General features: G+C 46.5%; 1 protein-coding gene across 1 annotated transcript in view; it reads right to left on the reverse strand.

The window, feature by feature from the left end:
* Positions 1-504: 504 nt before the first annotated feature.
* LOC137306275 (guanylate-binding protein 1-like) overlaps positions 505-20,026 on the reverse strand; it is a 33,631-nt gene continuing 14,109 nt past the window's right edge. The window contains exons 7-13 of the mRNA XM_067975437.1: positions 19,282-19,391; positions 17,232-17,419; positions 11,002-11,247; positions 8,965-9,245; positions 7,918-8,130; positions 2,823-2,925; positions 505-1,305 (exon numbers count right to left, since the gene is read on the reverse strand). Of these exons, the coding sequence (XP_067831538.1) occupies positions 974-1,305; positions 2,823-2,925; positions 7,918-8,130; positions 8,965-9,245; positions 11,002-11,247; positions 17,232-17,419; positions 19,282-19,391 (1,473 nt within the window). The 3' untranslated portion in view covers positions 505-973. The remainder of the gene's footprint in view (positions 1,306-2,822; positions 2,926-7,917; positions 8,131-8,964; positions 9,246-11,001; positions 11,248-17,231; positions 17,420-19,281; positions 19,392-20,026) is intronic.

Here is a 20,026-nt window from a genome sequence, read left to right on the forward strand (position 1 = left end):
CTTTCATGGTTATGGGCTCCTGATCCTCCGCACTGAGGGTTCCAATTCTGAGCTAACCTTTAACCTCGAGTTAGTTGTGGACCCATCCCAGCAAAGCAGATTCGGTCCTGAACTCACTTGTCAGCGGAGGTGGTGAACACATCGTCCTCCAAACACACATATACAGACGCACACATATACATATACACACACACACAATCACACACATCCACAATCACACTCACATGCATACAATCACACAAATATGCAATTACACATACAATCACACACACATGCATACAATCACACAAATACACAATCACATACACACAATCACACACACACTCAATCACGCACACATACAAACAATCACATACACACACACACACACACACACACACAAGCTCTCACACACATCATACAAGTGTGCAGCACACACACACAAGATATATTTCCACGGGGAGTGTTTGGACTTTTCACTGTGACAGCTAACCAAATACAGAAATAAACACAAACAAATGACGCTGATCTGAGTAATATATTTAATACCATTAATTGGTTGGTTGATTGCACCTGCCGGAGCTCGCAATACCAGTCCAATAACTAAACTCCTCAGGATATCCTGTGACAATATATCTGATAAAACATGGTCCACAATCACATAAGTAAATTTATATTCAACATTTGCGTCCGGCTCCCCTCGATTTAGCTTCTGGCACAACTTTCCTTCCTTCCCACTGCATCCCACCTACCTTGGCGTCCATTATAAAGTAAAAACCTACTAAAGAATATTGTACAAAAGAATATTGGTCTGAGTTAACTTTGCTCGCCAATGTTTTACCCATCCCCGTGAGACCATTAAGAAGACTGCAGTTTTGGCAAAAAGGCGAAGATATTCCTGCTCAACTAGTGGAGGCGGCAATGAAACCAACTTCAAGCTTACAAGTCCCATATCAAGCGGCAGAAGCACGTCCCTCAGTAATAAAGTTTATTTTCATTGTACTGTACAAAAACGTCTAGACTTGGCCGGCATGTTTCTTATTTTCATTTGTTCCCTTCTCAAGTCATACAGTTCTGCCTGCAAATTTTGCACTTTTTGATGAAAGCCTTCTTTCAAAAGCCATCTTTGCTCCTCTAGTTTGTGCCTGATGACTTTTTCCTGTTCTTGCAGTAATGCCTTTCTTTCCTTCTCCACCATTGCTTGGAATTGGCGGTTGAGATCATCCCGCATCCTCTTCTCATTTTCCACCACCTTCTGGAGAAATCTATTCTCCTCTTCATTCGCTCTCGCCCGTTGCTCTGCAATTTGGAGTTTCTCTCTTTCAGCTAGATTTAAAAAGGAGGTTGAAGATCAGTGGGGGTTAGTTTAATCTTTCGGCAATGGTGCAAAAACGGGTGATATCAGATCGGCAGCCCATTATACACCTCGTCCAATTTTCCTTTGCATCCATCGCCCAAAGTTAAAATACGCATCTTTGGGTGGAGTAATTTCATTTCAACTATACATTCGTTCTTTCAATGGCTATGCCTCCAACTGGGATTTTATAAATAAAATAAAAGCCCAGAAATTCCCTCTCAATTTGTTTATATGTTCTTGGGATGTGATTACACTGGTATGACAGTATTTATTGCCCATCGCTTGTTGTCCTGAGGGCATTAGGAGTCAACCACGCCGTATAGGATTTGCGTTACGTGTGGGCCAGAGTAGGTAGGGGCGGAAGTGAGCCAGTTGGGTTTTCGCAGCACTGAACAGCTTCATGATCATTTTGCTGCCTGGGATCAGCCCTCAAATTACACAATTCAGATTAGTTGGCAGCTTTGCCGCCTCTGGGCCAGGACATTAAGGGTTGAAGACCACATGAACACATCAACACCTAATCTAGGGTTGCATTGATGGAGGTGTCGCTCTTGCAGTGAGACATTAATGTGTCAACTCCATTTAATAAAGAAAGGCTCCACGCATGATCACTCATTGCGAATAGATCTGAGGTCTATCCACCTATCTCAACCTTCAGATATCAACCTACTTCTTCAGCTTCAGCACTCCTTTAACACCCCAATGGGCTTTCCAATGAGCCCAAGGCCATTTTCTGCTGTATATCCACAACAGATGAGTTTGACCAGACCCAAATGTATACCTGACGGGCATCTTTGAAGAACAAAGGGTCCAGAAGGCTGTGGATGCTGAGTCGTTGAGTATATTCAGGCTGAGATCGATAGATTTTTAGGGGAATCAAGGGATGTGGGGATCGGGCAGGAAAGTGGAGTTGAGGTCGAAGATCAGCCATGATCTGATTGAATGGCGGAGCAGGCTCGAGGGGCCATATGGCCTACTCCTGCTCCTATTTCTTATGTTCTTATTAATGCAAAGTGGGTATGCTGGCTTTCCCACAGAGCCCAGTTAAAGCAAAGAACATAGAACCACTTAAGGGGAAAGAGGACAGACTTTTGCAGTGTAGAGAGAAGCAGGTGTATGAGGAGAGACCGGGGCAGTGGGTTTGTTTTCGGGTTGCTGTAACAAAGAGCGGGCATGGACACGATGGGCCGAAAGGTCTCCTTCTGCAATGCAGCTCCAATTCTGTGGCTCTATGGTTCCAGTGCAGCGTCAGGGACAAGGCCATGACGTTCATGCACGAGGAGAGGCAAGAGATTGGACAATGGAGGGTTGCATTGGGCTCACGACCAAATCGAAGTAGACAAGTGAGTTGAAACGAAAATCGGACGGGTTGCATCAGAGGCGGCCAATCTGCCAATGCCCGTTTTGCGCTCCCGCTGAAGATGAATTTTACCCCCATTGGCTTTTGATGTGTTTGGTTGGCAGTTCTCCCTGTTATGAAAAGTACCTGCCAGTTTTCTCTCTTTTTGCGTCAAATTCTGATCAACTTGGCGAATGTATTCCGAAATCTGCTCCTTAGTAGTCAGAAAGTTTTCAAGAACTTCTTCAGCCTGCAGTGAGAAATGGTATTCGTATTTAAAACAATGGGGTAGGTTTACACTTTTGCTGTCCGGAGCGTTTCATATTGCCTGGGCTGAGGGCAGAGAGTAAAATCTTATGATGAGGCTTGCACGCCGGGAATAGAACCACCCAGTGGGGCGCGTGATTCTGCCCCAGCTTTCCCTCTCTGCTGTCTGCCCACCCCACGATTAACACCCAGGCTAGAGAGAACAAAAGCTACCCATGTAACTTTCATTATTATATGTGAATAAAGTAAAGATTGACCCTGGCAGGCTCTTGAAGACGTCTTTTCACCTCCCCACAACACGCACACATGCTTGCACACTGATAAAATACACACACACGCCTGCACACTCACACACCAGCACCCTCACATAACACACACACACTCAAAAGCACACGCACAACACACGCATACACATACACATGCATACTCACATGACACACATAACACATACATAATATGCACACACACGTACATACACACATAACACACGCATGCAAGCGCACACACATCATACCCATAAAAAAGCATACACACAACACAGATTCAGCATCGCGGATGGACTCACTTTGGAGCATCCGCGATGCTGAGAAAGTCGTGGATAGCACGTTCAGTGAGTTGGTCACACCGCAGATAAAAATTACTGAGGGAGATAGTGAATGGGTGACCAACAGACAGAGGAAGAGTAGGAAGGCAGTGCAGGGGTCCCCTGCGGTCATCTCCCTCCAAAACAGGTATACCGTTTTGGATACTGTTGGCGGAGATGGCTCACCAGGGGAAGGTGGCAGTGGCCAGGTTCATGGCACCGTGGCTGGCTCTGCTGCACAGGAGGGCAGGAAAAAGAGTGGCAGAGCTATAGTGATAGGGGACTCGATTGTAAGGGGAATAGACAGGCGTTTCTGCGGACGCAACCGAGACTCCAGGATGGTATGTTGCCTCCCTGGTGCAAGGGTCAAGGATGTCTCGGAGCGGCTGCAGGACATTCTGGAGGGGGAGGGTGAACAGCCAGTTGTCGTGGTGCATATAGGCACCAACGATATAGGTAAAAAACAGGATGAGGTCCTACAAGCTGAATTTAGGGAGTTAGGAGTTAAACTAAAGAGTAGGACCTCAAAGGTAGTAATCTCAGGATTGCTACCAGTGCCACGGGCTAGTCAGAGTAGGAATGACAGGATAGCTAAGATGAATACGTGGCTTGAGAGATGGTGCAAGAGGGAGGGATTCAAATTCCTGGGCCATTGGAACCGGTTCTGGGGGAGGTGGGACCAGTACAAATTGGACGGTCTGCATCTGGGCAGGACTGGAACCAATGTCCTAGGGGGAGTGTTTGCTAGTGCTGTTGGGGAGGGTTTAAACTAATGTGGCAGGGGGATGGGAACCGATGCAGGAAGTCAGTGGGAAATAAAGTGGTGACAGAAACAAAAGGCAGTAAGGGAGAGTGTACAGAACATGACCGGACAGATGGTCTGAGAAAGCAGGGCAAAGACCAAGGGAAGACTAGATTAAACTGCATTTATTTCAATGCAAGAAGTCTGATGGGCAAGGCAGATGAACTCAGGGCATGGATGGGTACATGGGACTGGGATGTTATAGCTATTACTGAAACATGGCTAAGGGAGGGGCAGGACTGGCAGCTCAATGTTCCAGGGTACAGATGCTATAGGAAAGATAGAGCAGGAGGTAAGAGAGGAGGGGGAGTTGCGTTCTTGATTAGGGAGAACATCACGGCAGTAGTGAGAGGGGATATATCCGAGGGTTCGCCCACTGAGTCCATATGGGTAGAACTGAAAAATAAGAAGGGAGAGATCACTTTGATAGGATTGTACTACAGACCCCCAAATAGTCAACGGGAAATTGAGGAGCAAATATGTAAGGAGATTACAGACAGCTGCAAGAAAAATAGGGTGGTAATAGTAGGGGACTTTAACTTTCCCAACATTGACTGGGACAGCCATAGCATTAGGGGCTTGGATGGAGAGAAATTTGTTGAGTGTATTCAGGAGGAATTTCTCATTCAGTATGTGGATGGCCCGACTAGAGAGGGGGCAAAACTTGACCTCCTCTTGGGAAATAAGGAAGGGCAGGTGACAGAAGTGTTAGTGAGGGATCACTTTGGGACCAGTGATCATAATTCCATTAGTTTTAAGATAGCTATGGAGAAGGATAGGTCTGGCCCAAAAGTTAAAATTCTAAATTGGGGAAAGGCCAATTTTGATGGTATTAGACAGGAACTTTCAGAAGTTGATTGGGAGAGTCTGTTGGCAGGCAAAGGGACGTCTGGTAAGTGGGAGGCTTTCAAAAGTGTGTTAACCAGGGTTCAGTGTAAGCACATTCCTTATAAAGTGAAGGGCAAGGCTGGTAGAAGTAGGGAACCTTGGATGACTCGGGAGATTGAGGCACTAGTCAAAAATAAGAAGGAGGCATATGACATGCATAGGCAGCTGGGATCAAGTGGATCCCTTGAAGAGTATAGAGATTGCCGGAGTAGAGTTAAGAGAGAAATCAGGAGGGCAAAAAGGGGATATGAGATTGCTTTGGCAGATAAGGCAAAGGTGAATCCAAAGAGCTTCTACAAATACATAAAGGGCAAAAGGGTAACTAGGGAGAGAGTAGGGCCTCTTAAGGATCAACAAGGTCATCTATGTGCGGAACCACAAGAGATGGGTGAGATCCTGAATGAATATTTCACATCGGTATTTACGGTTGAGAAAGGCATGGATGTTAGGGAACTTGGGGAAATAAATAGTGATGTCTTGAGGAGTGTACATATTACAGAGAGGGAGGTGCTGGAAGTCTTAACGCGCATCAAGGTAGATAAATCTCCGGGACCTGATGAAATGTATCCCAGGACGTTATGGGAGGTTAGGGAGGAAATTGCGGGTCCCCTAGCAGAGATATTTGAATCATCCACCGCTACAGGTGAGGTGCCTGAAGATTGGAGGGTAGCAAATGTTGTGCCTTTGTTTAAGAAGGGCGGCAGGGAAAAGCCTGGGAACTACAGACCAGTGAGCCTGACATCTGTAGTGGGTAAGTTGTTAGAGGGTATTCTGAGGGACAGAATCTACAGGCATTTGGAGAGGCAGGGACTAATTAGGAACAGTCAGCATGGTTTTGTGAGAGGAAAATCATGTCTCACGAATTTGATTGAGTTTTTTGAAGGGGTAACCAAGAAAATAGATGAGGGCTGTGCAGTAGACGTGGTCTACATGGACTTCAGCAAAGCATTTGACAAGGTACCGCATGGTAGGTTGTTACATAAGGTTAAATCTCATGGGATCCAAGGTGAGGTAGCCAATTGGATACAAAATTGGCTTGACGACAGAAGACAGAGGGTGGTTGTCGAGGGTTGTTTTTCAAACTGGATGCCTGTGTCCAGCGGTGTGCCTCAGGGATCGGTGCTGGGTCCGCTGTTATTTGTTATTTATATTAATGATTTGGATGAGAATTTAGGAGGCATGGTTAGTAAGTTTGCAGATGACACCAAGATTGGTGGCATTGTGGACAGTGAAGAAGGTTATCTAGGATTGCAACGGGATCTTGATAAATTGGGCCAGTGGGCCGATGAATGGCAGATGGAGTTTAATTTAGATAAATGTGAGGTGATGCATTTTGGTAGATCGAATCGGGCCAGGACCTACTCCGTTAATGGTAGGGCGTTGGGGAGAGTTATAGAACAAAGAGATCTAGGAGTACAGATTCATAGCTCCTTGAAAGTGGAGTCACAGGTGGATAGGGTGGTGAAGAAGGCATTCAGCATGCTTGGTTTCATTGGTCAGAACATTGAATGCAGGAGTTGGGATGTCTTGTTGAAGTTGTACAGGGCATTGGTGAGGCCACACTTGGAGTACTGTGTACAGTTCTGGTCACCCTATTATAGAAAGGATATTATTAAACTAGAAAGAGTGCAGAAAAGATTTACTAGGATGCTACCGGGACTTGATGGTTTGACTTACAGGGAGAGGTTAGACAGACTGGGACTTTATTCCCTGGAGAGTAGGAGGTTAAGGGGTGATCTTATAGAAGTCTATAAAATAATGAGGGGCATAGATAAGGTCGATAGTCAAAATCTTTTCCTAAAGGTAGGGGAGTCTATAACGAGGGGGCACAGATTTAAGGTGAGAGGGGAGAGATACAAAAGGATCCAGAGGGGCAATTTTTTCACTCAAAGGGTGGTGAGTGTCTGGAACGAGCTGCCAGAGGCAGTAGTAGAGGCGGGTACAATTTTGTCTTTTAAAAAGCATTTGGACAGTTACATGGGGAAGATGGGTATCGAGGGATATGGGCCAAGTGCAGGCAATTGGGACTAGCTTAGTGGTATAAACTGGGCGACATGGACATGTTGGGCCGAAGGGCCTGTTTCCATGTTGTAACTTCTATGATTCTATGATTCTATGATAACACACACACATGCTTGCACACACACACAGGCATACTCACATAACACAGACACACACAAAATACACAAACTCATAAGCACATGCACAACACGCACATACAAATCACATACACACATACGCATGCACACACACAACACACACACACACACACACACTGCACGCTCGGATGACATAATATGCACACACACATACATACACATAATGCACACATAACACACACATGCAAGCACACACATAACACACAGAGAGAAAAGGATACACACAACACACATAAGCATAATATACACAGGCCTCCACACACACACACACAGAACCCTCCTCTTCCCCCTTCCATACCAGTACTTTGAATAACATACGATTCACTTAATACAGGATAATATCCAGTAATTCTCTAATCATATCGGCAAAATTTTACAGAGTGTTGTTTCTCCCCAATGGAAACGGAGGAGAATTTCAGATTAATTAGAATGGACGGGGTAAATATCTTAGTTTAGGTCCCCGAGAATGACACTGAAATGCAAGATTTCAGAAGCATAAAATGTATCAAGGTAAATTAGTTATAACATAACTGCAAATTGTACCTTCACGCCTTTCCCGGGGGTGGCTCGGTATTTCTTAATTAGATCTTCAATATCATTTTCAAAGCTTCCGGACCCCCCTGGTTTGGTATAAAATCCACGGTGCTGTCTTTGCTGCATCTTTTGATCCAGCGATGTGATTACAGCCTTTGATTTCTTCCTTGATTCCTCGTCGTTCTTGCTGCAGATTTTCTTGCAAATGTTGACTATTGCGTCCTAAATTAACAACAAAATTAATGCATTTGTCGCCAAGGTTACAGAGGTTTTAACATCAACTGACCAGGGTGAGAGTACGAGTTTATAAAGGATCAGTAACTTAACCGTATATATCAGTGTAATTCAGTGAGTAAATCCACTCGGATACTTTATATATATGTATATAGATATACAGTGAAACTTGTACTAAGGGACACCTCCAAAAAAACGGAACACTCATTGACAGTCTTAAATAATTTACTGTATGTATAATGACTATTTTGAAAATAGAGACACCTGAAAATAAAGTACACCTGATACAAGTTCCTTATTGTCCCTAATTTACAGGTGTCACTGTATGTATATATTGGAAAAGTAATGTCCATTTGAAACGTACCACTGTACTTATTCAGTGAATTGTACTGAACATTGAGAATTAGATACTGGAGAGACAGATTTCAGTCTTTTTCAGAAATATTGGTATATGTCACGGGAAGGTAGGCTTGAGCTCACTCCAGAAAGGTAGCTTGTTGGACTGAATGGCCTATTCCTAGTCCTAAAAATGATTTTTCACACTGAACACTTCCTTTAATATTTGTGCTTATTTAGAGTCTTAGTATAATAAAATCTTCACTTCTTTACAGCCATAATACATGCTTCCTGTTCTCATGGGTATTATGCCTCTGATTCACCAGGGAACAGCAACTGTTATGGGATGGATTTGCAACTTGCCACTGGATGGTAAGTTGAGAATTGATCCTAGATTTTTAAGATCACATTACAGAAATTGATTCTCCTTGTGATTTGAAAATGACCATGTCGTACTGCGATCAAATTCAGTGCAAGATAAATTACCACGAGCTCTTGCTGGTGCATCTGCCCTTCATCCATAAAACAGCGCTTCAGGAAGATCTGTAGGGCCATTGACTCACATCGCTTATGGATACTGGACAACTCTTCAATTGTTTCTATAGGGAAATGGACTAATCTCTTCATTTCTTCTTTATAAAAACCTGTTGCTTCCACCACTGCGGCCGAGTTCTCGATCTGCGCCAGGGTAACAAAAGCGCTTTCCACACAAGGGATCTGCCCGCTCCGGAGGGCATCCATGTAGGTGATTGCTAGATTAATCAGCTCTGGAAAAATACAAAAAACCGTGGAAGTATGTTAAAGGAATGATTCTCCCTAACATTCTCTCCTCGGCAATATATCTTCACATATCCGCTAAATCAAACATAGGATGGTGTCAATGGAACTAAATTTCAGACGGGAGGCCTAATGGCTGATGTGATACTGCCCGCATTGCACTATGACCCAGGGCGGATTTCTAACCGGGATTAACAGAACTAGTATGGAGATAACGTACTATTTTCCTGTTACTGTTAGGATTACTATTACTATTACTACTAATAATAACAATGATAACAAAATTAACAATAGTCATCTGGTGTCACTTCAACTGGTCTAAAATGATGTGGGAACCTTATCACCGGCGCCCAAATCATTTTACTATGGACATCAAGTTCACCAACAATGTATGACCATTAACTAAACACTCCAATAATGAAATCACATCTTTGACAAAGTGTGCACTGTTCAAAGTAGGGGCTTTAATTAGTCCTCACAAATGCCTCTAACTGGGCTCGCATATTGGGGTCAATTTTTACCACTATTGTCTGGCGTAACGGGCGGGTAATGGCCTCAAAATATGGTCAGTAGCCTTACTGATCCGTTAGCACCGAGCAAGGCCAGAGACATGTTGAAAGGGGTATTAACGCGGGTGCCCCAAACAATCGCCTGTCTCCGGTGGCAGGCTTCTTTTAAGATGCAAATCGCAGTCCTAGGACTTAAATGGAACAGAAAATGGGTCAGAGAGTAAAACAGGCTGCCGACTTGCTATTGCCTATTTACACTGCGGCCCAAGATAAATTTATGAGTGTTAATGAATGATAACATTGCTTTACTTTTCCATCAATGATGTCACCAGTCCAAATTTCAAATTGTCCAGCTCGGCATTGAACTCAGTCAAGCTGGCAGCCAACTCATCCAGCCCAAGATCAATCATCCAACTCACCCAGTTCAACATCCAACTCACCCAGTCCAACATCCAACTCACCCAGACCAACATCCAACTCACCCAGTCCAACATCCAACTCACCAGGTCCGTCATCCAACTCACCCAGTCCAACATCCAACTCACCCAGTCCGTCATCCAACTCACCCAGTCCGTCATCCAACTCACCCAGTCCAACTTCCAACTCACCCAGTCCAACATCCAATTCACCCAGTCCAACATCCAACTCACCCAGTCAGTCATCCAACTCACCCAGTCCAACATCCAACTCACCCAGTCCAACATCCAACTCACCCAGTCAGTCATCCAACTCACCCAGTCCAACATCCAACTCACCCAGTCCATCATCCAACTCACCCAGTCCAACATCCAACTGGCCTTTTGTACAGTTGTTGTAGCTTAACTGTCCAGTTGAAAGGTTAAATATCTCTTCATTTTCTCCACAAGATTTGAGTTCACTTATGGGACCTTCATCTGCTGTTTTTGAAACAGGTAGAAGTTTGTCTTGCGCGGTGGTCCAGAATGGGTGGTATATGATTGGCCGCCCATTATACGCCCCACCCGATAAGTAGTTCATTGACTGCATTGGAATTGAATATCAGGCGGGGCAGATAATGGGCGGCCGTGCGATATCGCCTGTTTTGCGCCCGAGACTAATTTCTGCCCAATTTGTGTGCCCTTTGAACATTCGCCAACGATGCCCACAACGCCCTTCTTACAACTTGGGCTGTCTTGTTCCGGCTTCAGTTCTTACGAATTCTCTTTCCAACTATGCCGCATTCAGATATTTTTAAATAATCTTTCTGGCAGTGACTTACTTTTCCCGTTGATTGCGTGTCCGCCTTTAATGGTTTTCACCTCTGTTGTTCTATAGACATGATCCACAAAATCTTCAGTTTCCCTCACAAATTTGGGTGCCAGACTGCTCTCTGGAAGCTGCTCTAAGTTAGTCATGTGTTCCTCTTTTTCCGATGGTCTGCTAAACACAAAACACTTCCGAGTCGGGAAATAATTCCGGATGCACTCTCTGGGTAGGTTGTACATTGCTACCTTTTTTGATAATCCTGGATTCAAAAAAATATTTGAACAACATGAGTTTCCTTTATATTTGTCAAGTCTTAGAAAGAAATATCAAAGCTCCTAGTAAGTCTATGGAACATCTCTATTACGCCCGTTACCATCAATAGATCCACAGATCAACAGCACGCAGAGGTTCACAAGGACCCTGGAGTAATATTTACCCTCTCAGCCTGGAGTCAGACCTGTGCCTGCCTGCATGTCCAAATGGGGCCCAAAAACTTTTAAGAAGCAATCGCCCCCTCTAAAAACTGATGGGGGGGTTGTTAAATGAAAAGCAAAATACTGCGAATGCTGGAAATCTGAAATGAAAACAGAAAATGCTGGAAAACCTCAGCAAGTCAGGCAGTATCTGTGGAGAAAGAAACAGAGTTAATGGGCTCGATATTAGCAGGGCGGCGGGTTCTCAGCGGGGGGGTCAACTGGGCGCGTGGGTAACGCACCCGGTGAAATCAGTGTGCTCCGCACGGAATCGCAGGCTAATTGGAGCCACTTACCTGTGCTTCAGGGTTTCCCGCTGGTAAGCTGCCCGGTGGGCAGACTGCGCATGCGCAGCAAGGTCTGTGAGCTGGAGGAGCCCTATTTAAAGGGGCAGTCCACCAATGCTCCTCCTGCAGCAAACAACCAATGCTAATCCATGGAGCACGCCAGAGGGAAGGCTGCCCCAAGATTTTCGGACTCCTCACTCCAGCTGCTGCTGGATGGGGTGAGGAGGAGGAGAGAAGTCCTTTTCCCGTCTGTTGGGAGGAAGTGCCCTCCCTCCACCATGAAGAAGGCCTGGCTGGAGGTGTCCGAAGAGGTCACCAGCTGCGGCAATGTGCCACAAACCTGGGTCCAGTGCAGGAAGAGATTTAATGACCTAACCAGGTCAGGCAAAGTGAGTATACTTACGCATTCTCCCACACTCCGTCTTCCACATCACCTCCACCACCACACAACCCCTTCTGCACTGCCACCACAACGCTCTCGCATCACTCCTCACATCCACTCAACTATCATCCTCACCGTGCCTGCACGTACTCACCGCCCCTGTCCCCATTCGAACACTACCACGCAACCCAATCCTTATACAATATCATGGCTACGTTGCACATGCACCCTCTCATGCATCTCCCTCATGCTCAACCCCACCCACACCAATGCATGCAGCGGCTCACCATGCAACCATCACTCAATCACGCCTCTGTGTTTTGCCTTGATAGGAGAAGAGATGCCAGAACGCCCGGGAGAGGGCACGGACTGGAGGGGGCCCACCACACCAGGTGGCACTAACAGACGCAGAGCAGCAGGCAGTGGACATCAGCTGCACGCTGGAGTGCCTGTCCATGGCGGATGCCGAGGCTGGGATTGCACAAGCAGCCGGTGACAGAAAGCTAACATTCAGCACTCATGATAGCGAATGACCTTAGCATCACTTGGCATCTGCAGCACCTCAACATCTGTCCACATGCCTAATATTGCTTTCTGTTCTCTTGCAGGGCCATCTGCGAGCGCCGTGACTGTGGAGGGCGATTCCTCAGAGGATCTGCCAGCCTCTGAGGGTCCATCATCACATCTGAGCCATGCATCCACCAGCGCAGATACATACACCTCGGTGGGTCCCCGTCCTCACTTAGTTGGGCTTGCACATGGTGAGTCACCACGCACGTGAGCACGAGCAGACCCTGGTGGCAGGGGCAGCCGTGGAGAGTCCGCGTCGGTGGGAGCACTCTTCCAGGCTCTGCTCAGCTAGACCCAGATGCTGAACCCTGGGGGCCAGCCGTGAAAAGGAGAGTCGTCGAGGGGCAGCAGCACATTGCCGAGGTGCTGGAACAGGTGCCACGTGCACTCTCCACAATCGCGCAGAAAATGGAGGAGTCCAACTCCTGCATGAGGGGAATGGTGGCACAGGTACAGGAGGGAATCTCCGAGATACTGTCACAGGGACGTGAGCGAATCTCTGAGATAGTGTCGCGGGAATGTCTGCGATGGAGGAAAGGCTAGCCTCCCTCGAGCGTCAAGCACGGCTCAACAATAACTCCATTCAGGCCCTGACAACGGCCGTTCGGATTCAGGGTAAGCAACATTCTGCCGCCTTGAACAGGCTGACAGATACTTTACAAGTGGTCTTCCAAGGCCTCACACAAGTCCTCCAAACTGCCGTCCAACAGGGTGGAAGGAGTGATGTGGGCCTGGGCCACGAGAGGAATGATGGTGAAAGGGGACATGGAAGTGGGGACGCCACTCAAAGTGCTCCCATGTCTCACCCGTTGCCCCCCTCTCAACCAGTACCCACAATGCTGCTCCCTCTCCAGGTGGTCGAGTCTGCCCCTGTACAGGTGCAGGTGGAGCAGTCTTTGGAGGGGCCCTCACGGGCATCCAAACCCAGAGGACGTCGACCCAAGGCATCTCATCGGTCAGGGCATGGACAAGAGCAACCTGCCACTACCTCTGCTGAAGCCACAGGGGAAGCACCACGTAGGGATTCCTGGAAACGCAAGGCGAAGGTTTTGTGAGCACGAAGGGAATGCACAAGGGTGTCTGACGATTTGTCATGTTTTTTATTTATATTTGTTTTCTTTCACATGCACAATAAATATTATTATTATCACCACTACTGCCACGTCTTGCCCATTCTTGACTGGCTTGTGGAATAGGTCCCTTTCATGGGGTTCACCATGAACACGCACACTTGATGCCACCCATTGTGTCACTGCAGAGTGGGTGTAGGTCTATTTGCAGGGCTCTTTTGTGCAGACGACTGAGATATGTCGGCAATGTCCCGGTGACACCCTGGAAGGATGCGGAGGAGAAGTTGTTGAGGGCAGCGGTGACTTTGACAGCGACAGGTAAGAAGATGGTGCTCGGGCCAGCCGGGGGCAGCTCGGCATGAAGGAGGCTGCAGATGTCCACGACTACATGTCGAGTGACTCTGAGCCTCTGTGTGCACTGCTGCTCAGAGAGGTCCAGGAAGCTGAGCCTCGGTCTGTAGACCCTGTGGCGAAGGTAGTGCCTTCTGTGACGCATCTATCTCTGCGGTTGCCCTCCCTCCTGCTGTGCAGATGGATGTGTCACAGCACTGTGTTGTGGAGTTCCACGTGCCAGAGGTGGACGGCGTGGCCGGCGAGGCTGGTGATGCTGTTCGCCCTCCGAGGAGGTCATGACTGCAGCTATGGCGGCCCCTATCCGGAAGATGTACGTTTGAGGGGGTCTGCAAGGTAGGTAAATGTGTCTACACACCGGGGTAACTGTACAAGTTTGTGAATTTTATTGTTAGGAGGAGGGTGGTGGAGGCCAAACTTTGTGCAAAGTGACAGAGTGACCTCCTGCAATGAGTGAGGGTCTCCCCCCACCACCTGTCAAATGGACTTTTGCAGCTGCCACAGGCTGATGGCTGCACACGTCCATTTGAACTGGGAGTGTTTTCCCCAGTACGGGAAACAGTCTCAGTTAATTTCAAAATCCCACCCCTCCTAAAATATCAGGTCAATCAGGTCTGTAAATGACCTGAAGTACCTGTTTAAGTATTTTAAGTGGCACCCCGCCCTCTTTAATTGCAGGCGGGAATCCCACATGCGGGGACTGTGCGCGCATGTCAGCGTGTCACTGGGGAACCTGGAAGTGGGCGGGTTGGAGCCGGGCTCCAGACCCGCCCCGGGAATCCCTGATTTTCGCAACCCCCGCCGCCACGAACGCACCGATCGCGGTTGCGAAAATCAAGCCCAATGTTTCAGGTCGAAGACCTTTCGTCAGAACTCAACACACGGGGTAATTTTAACTTTGGGCTATGGTGTAAGATAGGCGATATTGAATTCGCCGCCCAGTATCCAACAGGTCCGATCTCCCTTGCTATGGAAGACAATGGAAAATCGGGTGGGGTTTATAATGGGCGGCCAATCCAATAGCGCCCCTGTTACACTATTGCACAGTGTTATCATTATCCCATTCAGAGTGCTTCGGAAAAATATATCACTAAATGAGGCCATTACTTCCCGAGGGCCATGTTATGACCTTTCACAGATGGGCTCAAATAACCCTTCTCAGGGAGCATGGCCCACAGCGGTACCCTCAAATTACACAATGGGGTGGAAAATTGGGCCGTAGTGGAGAAGGGGCTGAATCACGTCGGCCACCTGTTAGACACTTCAATGGAACTGAGTATCGAGCGGTGAGTACAACGGGCGGCCGTTGCAAATTTTTACTCCATTTGCTCCAACGTGATCTACGGAAAGGCAACCATTGGAGCACGAACACTCGGAAAAGGAGAATCCAGTCCAGGGAGGTGGCCGTTCGGTAGTGGAGGAGGAATACGAGAGAGGTGAGAAACGACCCTCGGAAGTACCACTTGGAGACAAATGGCTCAGGGGACAACTCAAGATCACACATTTAGCATCGAAATTAAACTGCATGGATTCCACACTTCCTGCCTCGTTTGTAGGGACTGTGGCCACAACAACACGTGTCCCCATGTGTCTTAGTGTACTTATTGGAGAAAGTGATCTCGGAGGCCAAAAAAGTCATGGCCTTTCACCCCTGTGCTCGCTGACCTACATTGGCTCCCAGTCCAGCAGCACCTCAGATTTAAAATTCTCATCCTTGTGTTAAAATCCCTCCATGGCCTCGCCCCTCTATTTCTGTAACCACCTCCAGCCCTACAACCCTCCGAGAACACTGCATTCCTCCAATTCTGGCCACTTGTGCATCCCCCTTTCTCTTCGCCCCTCCTTTGGCGGCTGTGCCGTCAGCTGTCTAGGTCCTAAGCTCTGGAATTCCCTCCCTAAGCATCCCCGCCTCTACCCTGCCTCCTTTAAGACGCTCCTTAAAACCTACCTCTTTGACTAAGCTTTTGACCACCTGTCGTAATATCTCCTTATGTGGCTCGGTGTCAAATTTTGTGTGATAACACTCTTGTGAAGCAGCGTGGGATATATTTCCAAGTTAAAGGTGCTGTATAAATGCAAATTTTTATTGTTGTTGCCGAATAAGCCACAATCCCTGTCAAGCTCTGTACCCATTGAGCCTGCTCATGATTTGACAATCCCTTTCCCCATGCACGTTACATGCAGTAAAGTGTGTGCTGCCATTGTGTAGAGTGCAGTTTGCCCTCTTCAAAATAAACATACATAGGACACATAAATGGAGCAAACTACTCTCTTTGTTAAATTACCGAGTAGTCTGATGCCCTTTCCTGGAGGCTCATTGAATACATTTCCCCGCTATCCAACCTGTTAAACCAATTCACGGGAATAGTCAGCAACCCAACACGGACGTACTACATATGACAACAGAAGCATTGTGCCCGAAAACACGGAAAGCTCCAACCACGGAAAGCATCGGTTAATGATAGGAACCTGTGCAACTGAAGGGCAGCGGCCAAATGGAAAGAATTCCCTTGACCCATTTCTTCCAGTATATGCACAGTTATGGCGACAGAACCGTCTACTAATATACTTTAATATGTACCCGTATGTAAGCTTTTAAAAAATACATTGCGAAGAAAAAATTGGGAGATCAAATAGGACCATATGCGTGTCAAATTGTTGTATTTAATTTTATCTTTGATCCACAGGCAAGTTAGAACACCAACATTTATCACCTCTAGCCAACATCTCAACTGCTTCCTGGGATTTGGTTCCAAGGGCACATATCTTCCTCCTATAGCTCGCCAAGTGGCCAATATCCACGTGTGAGCTTTGACACTGAATGATTGCTCAAATTTTGCATCAGAGACCAGCCTTATTTTGTCCTCACAGGAGGTACAGAGGTGCACACACCCATCAGGGGTCACTGCAGATCAGGACCTGGCACTGAGGGCAAATGTCATCCCGCAACTATTACCCGGTTGACATCGCCAAACTCAACACAAACTGCGGAAGCAGCCTAGGGCCTCGGTGGTCTGTGTGGGACAGCCACTGACTGGACAGAATTGCCCAACAATTTGGGGAGCTGAACTTACTTTATTTTCACTCAGAACCTGACTGATGGTGAGTACCTGATTTCAGTCTCAGAGCATTCTCCAAATATTCATCAGCAGACACATCACGACCATTCAACTTCAAATCGAGAATGAAATCTCGAACCGACCAGACAAAGGCCGGGAAGAAGCGGACGAACTCCGACGATTCATCGCCCCTACTCGACGATTTCACCTTAATGAATTGAGTCAGTTCTGTGATATAACTGTGCAGGATTTAAGGAACTGTGTACGATAAAGTTGGCGATAATAACCGGCTTGTACTCAGTCAAAATGATTAGGAGGATGCTCAGGGATTGGCGATAGCAGAGACATATGAGTGTGCATACATATTTTTACATGCATTTATTCGATCTTCAAACTTCTCACTTCCCTCTCTGGCTAATGGTAAATGAAAGAACATTTGTTCTGGAAAGTTAGATTCTCGATAGGAAATTCAAGCAGGCGTTCGAATAATGGAAGGAAAACATACTTGGGTAGAGTTCAACTTTGATAAAGTCCCACATAAGAGGTTAGTGTGCAAAATTAAAGCACATGGGATTGGGGGGAATATACTGGCATGGATTGAAAATTGGTTGACAGACAGGAAACACAGAGTAGGAATAAACGGGTCTTTTCGGGATGGCAGGTGGTGACTAGTGGGGTACCGCAGGGATCAGTGCTTGGGCCCCAGCTATTCACAATATATATCAATGATTTGGATGAGGGAACAAAATGTAATATTTCCAATTTTGCTGACGACACAAAACTAGGTGGGATCGTGAGTTGTGAGGAGGATGCAAAGAGGCTTCAAGGCAATTTAGACAAGTTGAGTGAGTGGGCAAATACATAGCAGATGCAGTACAATGTGGATAAATGTGAAGTTATCCACTTCAGAAGGAAAAACAGAAAGGCAGAGTATTATTTAAATGGTGATGGATTGGGAAATGTTGATGTACAAAGGGACCTGGGTGTCCTTGTACACCAATCACTGAAAGCAAACATGTAGGTGCAGCAAGCAGTTAGGAAGGCAAATGGTATGTTGGCCTTCATTGCAAGAGGATTTGAGTACAGGAGCAAGGACGTCTTACTGCAGTTATACAGGGCCTTGGTGAGACCACACCTGGAGTATTGTGTGCAGTTTTGGTCTCCTTACCTAAGCAAGGATATACTTGCCATAGAGGGAGTGCAACGAAGGTTCACCAGACTGATTCCTGGGATGGCAGGACAGTCGTATGAGGAGAGATTGGGTCGACTCAGCCTGTATTCACTTGAGTTTAGAAGAATGAGAGGGGATCTCATTGAAACATATAAAATTCTGACAGGGCTGGACAGACTGGATTCAGGGAGGATGTTTCCCCTGGCTGGGGGGTCCAGAACGAGGGGTCACAGTCTCATGATACGGGGTAGGATATTTAGGACTGAGATGAGGAGAAATTTCTTCACTCAGAAGGTGGTGAACCTGTGGAATTCTCTACCACAGAAGGCTGTGGAGGCCAAGTCACTGAATATATTTAAGAAGGAGCTAGATAGATTTCTAGACACAAAAGGCATCAAGGGGTATGGGGAGAGAGCGGGAATATGGTATTGAGAAAGAGGATCAGCCATGATCATATTGAATGGTGGAGCAGGGCCGAATGTTTGTCATTGCTGTCAATGGAAATAGAATAGGGCAGGATCTATAACGGATGGCCGACTGCAAGGTCAGTTTTACACCCTGCCGGTAAGTTGAAAATCTAACCAGCGATAACAATTATTGGAGTAATTATAACTATGGGCGATGGTGTAAAATAGGTGCTATCAAATTTGCCACCCATGATACATTCTGCCCGATTTCCCCTTCCTTGAACTTCAAGCCACAGGAAAATCCAACGTGTTGTATAACGGGCAGCTGATTCGATATCACCATTTTACACCATCGCCCACAGTTATGATTACCGCCATTGAGGGAATTAAATTGGTTTTCTATTGACTTTGGCTGATTCACTATCGCTCGTTTTGCGCTACTGCCCAAGACCAAATTTTACCCCTTGAAACTTTTACTGGGAAAATTAAGTGAATGCAGTCTGCAACCAATGTACAAGGATACTGGAGCTTTTCCAGGGCGTAGTTATCGATGGTGCTCATGCTGTTGTACACCAACGTGCTGCTCAGGAGCACAGCAAGAGCAAAGATCCAGCTGTCACTTTTCTCATCACCCTGAAGAGATATAACCAATAGATTTCCTGTTGAGCATTCACGCACGTTACATCTTCCGTTGTTTGTTGCTAGGTTGCACATCAATGTAACGCTATTGGTGGATGTTTCACAAGATAAAGCAACACAGGTTACACTGCCAACAGATGTTCAATCCAATCCTTTTACAGTGACTGTGTGCATGTATTGCAATTGCCCGTGGAAGACTTTTTGCAAGAGTCTGTTGTGAAACTCAAACCAATGTCCTTAAACTGAATAATTAACACTGACGTAATCAAACACTCTCCTCATTTACACGCATATATTTACTGCAGCCAATTGGGGTTACAATCATAGAATCATACAGCTCAGAGGGAGACCATTCGGCCTGTCGTACTTGTGCTGGCTCTTTGAAAGAGCTGTCCCATTTAGTCCCACACTCCAGCTTTCTCCCCATGACCCTGCAAATTAGCCCTCTTCAAGTACATGTCCAATTGCTTTTTGAAAGTTCCTATGGAATCTGCTTCCGCCACCCTTTCAGGTAATGCGTTCCAGATCTTAACAGCTCCCTGAAAACAATTCTGCTCATTCCCCCTCTAGTTCTGAGAGTCTTATTCAGTTACAAATTACCTTATACCTTATTTAAAGTGCAACAGCTG

The sequence above is a fragment of the Heptranchias perlo genome, chromosome 42 (genome assembly GCF_035084215.1).
Source record: "Heptranchias perlo isolate sHepPer1 chromosome 42, sHepPer1.hap1, whole genome shotgun sequence".
Classification (NCBI taxonomy): domain Eukaryota; kingdom Metazoa; phylum Chordata; class Chondrichthyes; order Hexanchiformes; family Hexanchidae; genus Heptranchias; species Heptranchias perlo.